The sequence below is a fragment of the Aristolochia californica genome, unplaced genomic scaffold (genome assembly GCF_029961685.1).
Source record: "Aristolochia californica isolate CCGP_79_NKW_82.1479 unplaced genomic scaffold, dmAriCali1.0.hap1 SCAF_7, whole genome shotgun sequence".
Taxonomy (NCBI): Eukaryota; Viridiplantae; Streptophyta; class Magnoliopsida; order Piperales; family Aristolochiaceae; genus Aristolochia; species Aristolochia californica.
The window spans coordinates 5369160-5380345 of record NW_027182268.1 but is presented as its reverse complement, the minus strand read 5'-3'; the positions used below and the strand labels follow the sequence as shown (position 1 = coordinate 5380345).

General features: G+C 36.0%; 1 protein-coding gene across 1 annotated transcript; it reads left to right on the top strand.

Annotated features, from left to right (window-relative positions):
• Positions 1 to 5112: 5112 nt before the first annotated feature.
• LOC137936394 (glutathione transferase GST 23-like) lies at positions 5113 to 5939 on the top strand. The gene is made up of 2 exons (XM_068781032.1): positions 5113 to 5430; positions 5564 to 5939. The coding sequence occupies exons 1-2, from the start codon at positions 5116 to 5118 to the stop codon at positions 5918 to 5920; spliced, it is 672 nt and encodes a 223-aa protein (XP_068637133.1). The 5' UTR covers positions 5113 to 5115; the 3' UTR covers positions 5921 to 5939.
• Positions 5940 to 11186: the final 5247 nt, after the last annotated feature.

Genomic DNA, 11186 nt, shown 5'->3' with positions numbered 1-11186 from the left:
ATATAAATAAGAAAGAGAGGGGGCGGAGTTCATTCATGAGCTCTCTCTTAACCCTTAAAAGTTTCTCTCTCCAACTCCTGCTGTTGCCTTCTCATCTTTTTTTTTTCTTCTTCTCATACCAAGTTATTCATGGATTAATTTTAGAATTTAACATGGCATCATAACTGGAATTATAATGTATTAAAGTAAAGTTTATCAAGTTATGAAAGTTTAGTAGAAATGAAACTCAATTCAGCCTTCAAGCAACAAATGGAATGGTTAGTTTAGCAAGTTCTCTATTCAATCAAATATGTTTCAACTTATGTTTCACATTATGAGGGATTCAATTCAAGTTTTTGATAGTCACAAAATTATTTTTACTCAAGCCTAATTATCCCCCTCAAAATTCTTTTTTTTTTTTCATGTTGAATGGCTAAAATCACTTTTTTTGTCATGTGCATGAGTTTTCTTTATTCCTTGTTTTTTATTTAATTTTTATACAAAAAATTCCTCCTTAGGAATTCAAAAAGTCCTTTTGAAGCTTTCCTTAAGTTTTGGTTTGTTGAAGGAGTGACTACTCAATTAAGTTGTTAAAACACTAAGTTAAGGTTTGAAGAATAGTTTTGGAAAGTAATCACTAGTTCTAGTTTGTTTTTTTATTGCTTTTTATCTTCCAACGAAAAGGGGAGGAGGAGGGGACACATCTTAAATTTCCATTCAAGGAAACGCATTTGCAAAAAACGGCTCTCTCTAGAACGGCTCGTTAATAATCGCACACTCGGGGTTGTTTCGGTCTTGAGAGTCACGTGTGGACGTGGACAAGTTCCGACCTAGTTTCATCTATACTGGGGTCGTCTGACACGTGGAATAATGCTATTGATCAATTTCTTTTTAAGAAAATTAAAAAAAAAACATGAGAAGAATATTAGAAATAGAGAGACAAAAAGAAAAGACTATTCACATAAAACTATAAGGAATGTGGTCCCTTCTCTTTGTAGAAAGTAAATAGAATATTTTAATTTTTGTATTTATTTAATTTCATCATTTATAATCATTTTAGTTATCGGATAAGATCTTATTGGATTTATTTCATATTATATTTATTTAAAAGAAAAAAAACAAAGGCCATTGTATTTATTGGATTCATATTCTCCAGAAGGCTCATTAATAATCGCACACTCGGGGTTGTTTCGGTCTTGAGAGTCACGTGTGGACAAGTTTCGACCTAGAAATGGTTTGTACATAAATATGAATTAGATGTAATGGAGAATATGAGTTTCATCTATACTGGGGGTCGTCTCACATGTGGGACAGTGCTATTGATCAATTTTTTTAAAGAAAATTTAAAAAAAAACATGAGAAGAATATTTTAATTTTTGTATTTATTTAATTTGATCACTAATAATTATTTCGGATAAGATCTTATTAGATTTATCTTATATTATATTTATTTAAAGGAAAAAAAAACAAATGTCATTGTATTTAAGGGGGGAAACAACAAAAGGCCAAAAAGCCTTTAATGATGATGGTCCAAATAAGGCATCACAAAAAAGATAGGAGGGTAGATGTTTCCCTAAATAGGGTATGAGATTGTAAGGGGCGTCGGGTCAGTGGGCTTTGGAGCAGGGAAACAGGGGAGTTGGGTACAGCGTGCGGTCACTGTCAAGTTATTATCCCTAACTTGATAGGATTTTGTTTCATAAGTTTTTGAACCGTTCCAAAAGAGAAGGGGGAGAGGATTCCTTGTCAGCCTGGCAAGTGGCAAGTGGCAAGTGGCAAGTGGCAAGTGGCAAGTAGGGGGAATATTTTGTACAAGGTGGTGGGGACTTATCGTTGGATTTTTACTTTTTTACCTTTTTTTTTATTATTGTTTATTTTGGAAGGTTTGATTTATAGTTATGTGAGAAGAGAATCTGAAGCGGCGTTTCCTTGGGAAGGGGGCTATCAGAAGTCACGGTTTGATCATTCCTCTGCTAACATCACTCATTATTTTAATATTTGAACCCAGTTTTTACTGGCTCTTCCGAACCTACCTCTCTAATCTTTCTCGTTTGGTTCTTTGTTCTTTTTGGGAAATAAATAAAAATTAATAATTAATCTTATATATTATTATATTTATCCGATAAATTTTGAGTAAAAAAAATATCAAATACAAATTGCCATAAAAATTATCTTTTGCTAATAATATTATATCGTATATCTTTTCCATTTTTAATCACCATTAGCTGTCGAGTTATTAGAATTTTGGTTTAGAATCACAAACAGAAAAAAAAATGGTCATGCTTGTGTGATCTATTGGTTGATTTTTTTTTCGTTACTTGCTGAATTTGATCACTTGACATTACAGAGTTTTGCATTCCATAACTTCAAATATTTTTTAGTTTTGATAAAGTCTTTTCCTCTTTCCTCCGAAGTCAAACTAAAGGTGTTGGTTTCTAGAAAAAAAAATATTTTGTAAGTCATAATGTCTAAATTGTCAAATACTTTTTCTTCCTCTGCATATGCTAATTTCAGCTAAGGTGATCCCTTGAGGATTACTATAATTCCACTTAAAGGTTTGAGTAATTATTTGTTTTGGTCCCAATGTGTGAAACATTTTCTGATTACTAGAGACCTTGTTGAGTATATAACTCAGCCACATATACATGTCCCTCTTACCATAAATGATTGAGGTACACACTAGTTATTAACTAGTTGATTAATAGTATCGAGGAACATGTGGCAAACAATATGATACACCTAGAGAAAGCCAAAGCAATATGGGACACATGTTTTGAATTATATTCTACCCATGATTGTTTACAAAATATTTATGACATTTTGAAGGAGATGATGTGCAACACAAAGAGTAAAAACAATCTTCACGAGTATTTTACTAGATTCAGAGAGTTGCTACAAGTGTGGAAGCTTAAACAACCATATTCATGTGATGTTGCCACATAGGAAAAGCAAAGGGCATGTCTTAGCTCTATGTCTTGCTAATCTACCACCTTACTTGCATGTTGCCAAGTCATAGGTACTTAGCTCTACCGCAAAACCTTCTTTAAATGATGTATGAGCAACCATGCTACATATTCCAATTAAGGAATTCAATAATCAACTAGAACAAGTGGAAAACTCAGCTATGTTCTCCCAAGGGAGAAAGAACAATGAATTTGGTAAAAGTACAGGAAGAGATAGAAAGACACTACTCTTACCTCTGACACTAGTTGTCAACAAAAGAGGTATACCTTTTTGTAGTCTCAACAACCATCTAGTTGAAATTTTTTGGAACCTACATAGCAAACCACCTTACCTCAAGGATAATCAAGCATTGACCTTTACTATATCTACCAATAGTGAAGCACCCTCAGAGTTCTCTAGAGGAAGAATGACTCCATCAAAAGAGGATCGTGAATTTTTTCATAAGTTTAAAAGTATGATGAATACTCCCCAGCACACGTACCATAGTTACTACTACTGGTGCATATTCTTTTCCCTCATGCTCTAACAATTCACCTTGGATCATTTATTTCGGAGCCTCTGAGCAACTCACAGGTAAAATTGAAAATTTGTCCTCGGTGATACCATGCACTTTAGATTACTTTGTCTCTATTGCAGCTGGATCACAAATTAGGATTCAGAGTACTGGTACATCCACCATTTCATTTTCTAATGTTTTGTTTGTTCCTCAATTTCCATTGAGTTTTATGTTAGTGAGTCAATTGACCAAAAGACAATTGTTTTGTTATCTTTTTTCCATCTCATTGTATGTTTCAGGACATAAAGATGAAACAAGTGATTAGTGGTGGCTATGAAACAAGTGATTAGTGGCGGCAAAGAGGTAGGGGGGGGGGGGGGGGGGGTTGAGGAGAGCATTTACTATGTGGACCATACTACATTGATAATAGTAGCAACAACCACAACAGAAGAGGCTTCCGAATGGCATAAAAGGTCTGGTAGTCCCTCATTAGCAAATTTAAAAAGTTTAAAACTAAACAATGCAATTTGATTTCAAAATAATAATCTAAACAATGCAAATTGATTTCAAAGTAAGAGCGCTCTAGTTTGAATATACTTGACCAAGCATAATCAATTGATTTCAAAATACATACTCATAGATAGTTGGATTTCAAAAATTCAGTCTCAAAATTTTCATACTATGAAAAAACCCCTTTTGAATTTGATGCTAGAATGAAGAATATAATTTCAAAGTATGAGAACAATAATTCTAGCAAGAAAAATGTTATCCACACAAAATCTGAAAGCAAAAAAACCTAAAAATTCATAGCTGTTGGGATATGCTTGTTCAAAACAGCAAATTCAATTTCCACATTTGATTTCAAAATGTATGTGAGCTTGAGGGTGATTGTGGAAGCTTTAAGAGTCGAGAGAGAAAATGCTTAAAATTTTATTCAAGAGCTAGTAATCATATAGATAGGTATATTAGTATTGCTTTCAAGATCTCTATTAAGATAATTTTAATAATAGTAAATACTTACGTTACTAATGAGGTGCATTAAGTATGTCTTGTGACAGAGAATCCCAAAAAGAAAATTTTGACTACATAAGTTTGACTGTTCATGAATATTATTGGTAATTTTTAGCTTCTTTTGATTCTTTTGTTCAACACTTTTTAAATGTGTATGTAACCTAGTATAAAAATTCAACTGCACAATGTAATTATTAAACTCAAGATTCAAGCACAAGGAGTAATTTAAAGACTAACACATAATAGACATGCAATGATTTATAGTAGTTCACAATTTGACAGTCTCTCATATTGTTTATCCACTCCCATCCCATGGTATTTACACCTAGGTATTAATTCACTATATTAGGGTTGTCAAGTGACACTTACTATAAATTGCTTCTTAGGCCAATTATAATACTACCCTTAGAGGGACTTATTTCACACAATTGACCACAAGAGTCAATTGACAAAGCTCATCCTCACATATTAATACAACAACAATTCTGAGCTCACCCAAGCCCGTCTTTGACACGCAAACAATTTTCAGCACACCCAAGAAGGAAAATGTCGGACATCTTGGACTTTCAGTGCTCGTGTCACATCGACAATGGCATATAAAAGGCATCCAAGTTTTAACCACAATTGCATCCGAGACGAAGATACAGAACATAGAAGAAGAAGAAATGGCTGGAAAAACAGTCAAGCTATTTGGAATGTGCTTAAGCGCCTATGCTCTGCGGGTTCGATGGGCTCTGCACCTCAAAGGGATTGAGTATGAGTACGTTGAAGAAGACCTCGCTAACAAGAGTCCTCTTCTGTTGCAATACAACCCTGTTCACAAAAAGGTTCCAGTTCTTGTTCACGGTGAGAAATCAATTGCTGAGTCTTCTGTGATCATAGAATACATTGATGAAACATGGAAGAATAATCCCTTGTTGCCGGAGGATCCTTACGACCGCGCAATGACTCGGTTCTGGGCTAAATACGCAGATGAAAAGGTCAGCGACTGCTATTTTTAATTTTTTATGTGATGATCGGCGATATATAGGTCGAAAGAATCAAACGGACCATAAAAACATGGTTATATGAAGTTCTCCAACACTCACGGGTTGCAGGAATTTCCTTGTGCAGTGCCTACCAGCGCTTTTCAGTGTTTTTTCCACTGTTGGGGAAGATCAAGAGAAAGCCATCAAAGAAGTACAAGAATACATGAAGGTATTTGAAAGAGGTCTTCATGGGAAGAGGTTCTTTGGAGGGGAGAGCATAGGCTTTGTGGACATAATCGCTGGTTGGTTTGCCTACTGGGTTCCCCTCAACGAAGAAGTTCTTGGCAAGACACTGGTTGACGAGAGAGATTTTCCCAAGCTGAAGAGGTGGTTCCAAGATTTCCTTGATACTGACTCGGTGAAAGCAATCCTGCCACCCAGAGACAAACTGCTTGCTCATCTTCAAGGTTACCGTGAGAAATTCACTAGCTCATCAGTTTAGACTCCCTTGTTGCCCCTATACTACGTAAAAAGTTAACAATGTTTTTTTGAGAGTGAGTGGCGTAATCCTATAATTAGTAGTTAGTTAAAATGTTATTTTTATTCTTATGTATTAGGGTATCCATGTCCCACCTATATAAATAAGAAAGAGAGAAGGCGGAGTTCATTCATGGGCTCTCTCTTAACCCTTAAAGTTTTTCTCTCCAACTCCTGCTCTTGCTTTCTCATCTTTTGTTTTTTTCTTCTTCTCATACCAAGTTATTCATGGATTAAATTTTAGAATTTAACAAGGTATCATAACTGGAATAATAATGTTTTAAAGTAAAGTTTATCAAGTTATGAAAGTTTAGTAGAAATGAAACTCAATTCAGCCTTCAAGCAACCAAATGGATTGGTTAGTTTAGCAAGTTCTCTATTCAATCAAATATGTTTCATCTTATGTTTCACATATTAGGGGGGGCGCCCTTCAACACTTGAAGTCGTCAGTGAAACACATATGACATTTCATCTGGATACCTCCACGGTTTAAAATCCTTCATCTCAAAGAAGGCCATATTTGATCTTCTTTGAGATGAAGGACGTGCGACGCTTCCTCCTCGCACCCCCTTCTCTCACGCATCCTCATTTTCCTTTTTTTCTTCCCCTCTCCTGCACTCCCTCTCTCGTCTCCCTGCGCCCCCGACGTCACTGCTGCCTCTCTTCTTTGGGATTCTCGTCTCCGGCCTCCGTCTCTGCTCCCTCTCGTCTCCGACATCTGTCTCTCGGTCTTCTCTCAGACACGCCCTCTCTCGCACCCCCTCTCTAGTCTCCGTACCTCCCTCTCTTCTCTCGGACTCGCTCTCCATTTTTCTCTCTCGCTTCTCTCTCTCTCTTATCCCTCTCAACCTCCCTTTCTTTTCTCTTTTCTCTCTCTTCTCCCTCTCTTATCCCTCTCGACCTCCCTTTCTTCTCTCTCTTCTCCCTCTCTTCTCACTTTCATCTTCCACTCCCTTCTCTCTCTGGCTATTCTCCTTTCCCCCAAAATACCTTTCGATTTCGTTCGATTTCCACATTTCGATTTCAATTTTCTTTGATTTTGATATTTGGGCATCAATTGCTTAATTTCTACTTCGATTAGGCATCGATTTCCCCATTCGACATCGATTTCACCCTTTGGCTTCGGTTTTCCCCAAATTAGTGTTTTATTTGATTTAATTTTATCTTCAGTGCCTAATTAGGGGTTATTTGTGCATAATTGTGGGATTTAGGGTTACGGTTTAGGGTCTAAATTCATGATTCGTGTTAGGGATTATTTTTAGGGTTTGGTGCTCGGTATTTAAGGGTTCTGTAATTAGGGTTTAGGGTTTATGGTTAAGGATTTAGGGTATTTTAGGGATTAGGGTTTTTAAGGTTTAGGGGGTTTAGGGTTTTTAAGGTTTTGGGGGTTTTGTGTTTTTAAGCTCTAGGGTTTGGAATTAGGGTGTATGGTTTAGGGCTTTTAAGGTATTAAGTTCTGGAATTAGGGTGTAGGGTTTAGAGTTTAGTAGGTGATAGGGTTTAGGGTTTGATGGTTTAGGGTTTTTAAGGTTTTGGGGGTTTTGTGTTTTTAAGCTCTAGGGTTTTTTGGGTTTAGGGTTTAGGGCTTATCTGGTTTAGGGTATTATGTTATGGAATTAGTGTTTAGGGTTTAGAGTTTAGTAGGTGATAGGGTATGAGTTTAGGGTTTGATGGTTTATAGTTTAGGTTTCATTTGGGGTTTTTTAGTCCAATTGAAACAAGGCTGAGTCACCTACACGGGCGTCCATTAGCCAACGAAACCCGACCCCCATCACTGACGAGGTACAGTTCGTAGTGACTGCGAAGTTATATGGGGCTCTTCCAGGGGTGTTCGGTGAATTTGGCTTGATGTGTGTGTTTTCTCATTGTTTAGTGCATATGCAGTAGTGAAAATAGTTTAATTAATTTTGAAATGTTTGAGAATATTGTTGAGAATTTTTGAACTGCTATGGAATGTTTTTGCCATGTGGTGAGGAGATTCGGGTGTTATACATATCCACCACATGGTATTCTATTTTTTATGGTTTGTGTTTCTGTGACGGGTAAAGGTTGCCTGATAAAATTTTTTTCATGAGGACCGTCTCGGATTTAGATTATACATGGCTGCAAGAAGACAACCAACTGGTCGACCATATGACATTTGGACCTTCGAAGATGATAGCAAAATGCTCGATCTCTTGGTCGAGCAGGTTAATTTAGGGAACAAGTTGCCTAATAGGGTATGGAAGCATGAGGTATATATGGACTGTGTTAATAAGTTCAATGAAGACGTAGTTAATAAAAAAACTATTGAGTAGGTGAAGAATCGAATAAAATCATGGCAGAAAACATACCAAACAGTAACGAGCTATATCAACACTAGTGGGTTTGGTTCGGATGCAACCTCACAACGAGTTACTGCATGTAATTCTGTATAGCTTGACTATATAAAGGTCAGTAAATCATGATGTACTATAAAATATTTTTTATGTTTTCCGGGTTAATATAACTCTATTCCAAGACGTATAAAGGATGTTTTATTCTTGTAGGAGCATAGAGTTGCTGAGAAGTACAGACGTGAAGGCTGCGGCCTGTACGACAAATTAGCTATGGTGGTGGGAAACACAATAGCCATAGGGTTAGGAGGTGCAACCTTTGTAGATCAGGGCGATGAACTCTTCTGTGAATCGGAACATGTCCCGATGGATGAGCCCGAGGATTTTGATATGGTTAGGGATACTCCATCGCCATTATTAAGCATGGATGAGTCTCCAGGTAATCAATTTGAAAGAAGTAAGCAGTCATCTTCAAGTCGTCGTAAAAAGAGAATTGAAATGCCCGATGATGACACTAGTAGATTCATTGATGCAATAGATCGAATAGCTCAGATATTTGAGAATTTCATGATGAAGCCTAAAGAGAAAGAGCCCAAAATTGAAAGAGATTGGGTCAAAGCCCTCAGCGAAATCCCGGACATGTCTGTAGAATTGAAGTTTCGCGCTCCTTTATGGTTGGATACGCCAAGTAAGAAAGTCATGTTTGCGGAAATGACAGTGGAAGAGTGGGTCAAGTGGCTTAAATTTTGTTTTGAAAATTAATTATAATGCATTATAAATACACTATTCTTTTGGAATATTTTTATGTATTAGGTATGATGTTTGAATTATGATGTTGCAAGAATTATTAATATGGTTAGTATTTAAATTTGATATGTTGTTGTGTTTATATATTACATGGATGAATATGGTAGATGACTATGGATGTGGACAGTTAAATGAATATGGTTGCCTAGGGATGTGATTGAATGTAGAATTTGGGAATGTGGATGAATATGGTTGTGTATAGGTGTGATTGCAAACAAGTTATGATTGAAGATTGATGTTTACTTGTGTTATGACATTTAGGCGATTGAATTTGTAGATTTCCATGGATACTATGACAGACGAAGAACAGGTTGCAACTATGGTTGCATTCACAACTTTGTTTATCGCCATGGGAAGATATTATATGTACCATTGCAACAGACGTGTACCACGTTCTTGTGGGATGAATGGTCCATTGTATTTGCAAACGGCACAAGACAAATCACTAGTTAAATTTCAGAAAGTTTACAAAATGAATCAACTGGTATTTCACAAATTGGCAGATATACTTACTAGTAAAGGGTTTTTATCAGCCACATAGACCATCTCAGTTGAAGAACAACTTGCATATTTCCTTCAAACTGTTGGTCAACAACAATCTTATAGTGTCACAACAGAAATGTTAAATAGATCAAACTGGACCATAAGTAAGTATTTCAACAAGGTGTTGGATTCAATCCTCAAACTTCATTCTGATTAGGTCAAACGACCTTCGGAATGTACACACTCGAAAATTTTAATCAGTTCAATGTTTTATTCATACTTCAAGGCAACATCACTTCCTATAACTAAATAATTTTAGATTAATATAAAAATTAGTCAATATTAATTGAAAATGTATAATATAATTATTAAACTCAAGATTCAAGCACAAGGAGTAGTTTAAAGACTAACACATAATAGACATGCAATGATTTATAGTAGTTCACAATTTGACAGTCTCTCGTATTGTTTATCCACTCCCAAGGTATTTACACCTAGGATTTAATTCACTAGTAAAAAATAATACTTCAATTACAATCTTAATTTCTCATTCACATCATCGGCTTAAATAGCCGTTTTACAAAATATACATGGAAAAATTTGAGTGATTAACGGGATTACCCCAATCACCGAATTTACAGAATATTTACATGATTTCTCCTTAAGGGAAGAAATCTCAAAGTGAATCTTAACACTCCCCCTCAAGTTGGTGCATAGATATTACTCATGCCCAACTTGTCAAGACATTTGTGAGAAGCTTGGTAAGACACTGCTTTGGTTAGCACATCGGCAAGCTGATCCTCAGATCGAACATGAGGGACTTCAATGATTCTTGCTTCTAACTTTTCTTTAATAAAGTGTCTATCAACTTCAACATGTTTGGTTCTATCATACTGGACTGGGCAATATCGCATGCTGCATTATTGTCACAATATAATTTCATAGGACTTGTCTGCTCAATATGTAGTTCTTGTATCAGATTTTTTTGATCCATAATAATTCACATATTGCCTTGGCTATTCCCCTGTATTCGGCTTCAGCTGACAATCTAGCCACCAACTCTTGTTTCTTACTTCTCCAAGTGACCAAATTTCCACCTACAAATGTAAAGTATCCAGATGTAGACCGTCGATCTTCTATTGACCCAGCCCAATCGGCATCGGTATAACCTTCAATTTTTAAGTCACCTCCATTTTTAAATAAAATTCCTTTCCCTGGAGATGATTTCAAGTAGTGCAGGATACGATTGATGGCATTCATATGTTCTTCACTTGGAGAGTGCATAAATTGACTAACCACACTTAGTACATAAGCTAAGTCTGGTCTGGTATGTGTAAAATACATTAACCTCCCAACTAGTCTCTGATAACGCTCCTTGTTAGCAGGGACTTGATTTGAATGTGTTCCCAATTTCAGATTTTCTTCCATAGGAGTACTGACTGGACTACATGTTGTCATACTAGTTTCCTTTAATAAATCCAAAGCATATTTTCGTTGAGATAGAAAAATTTCTTCCTTGGATCTGGATACTTCAATACCAAGAAAATATTTTAAGTAGCCAAGATCTTTCATTTCAAATTCTCTAGCAAGACGACTTTGTAATGATTTCTTTTCTTCTGGATCATT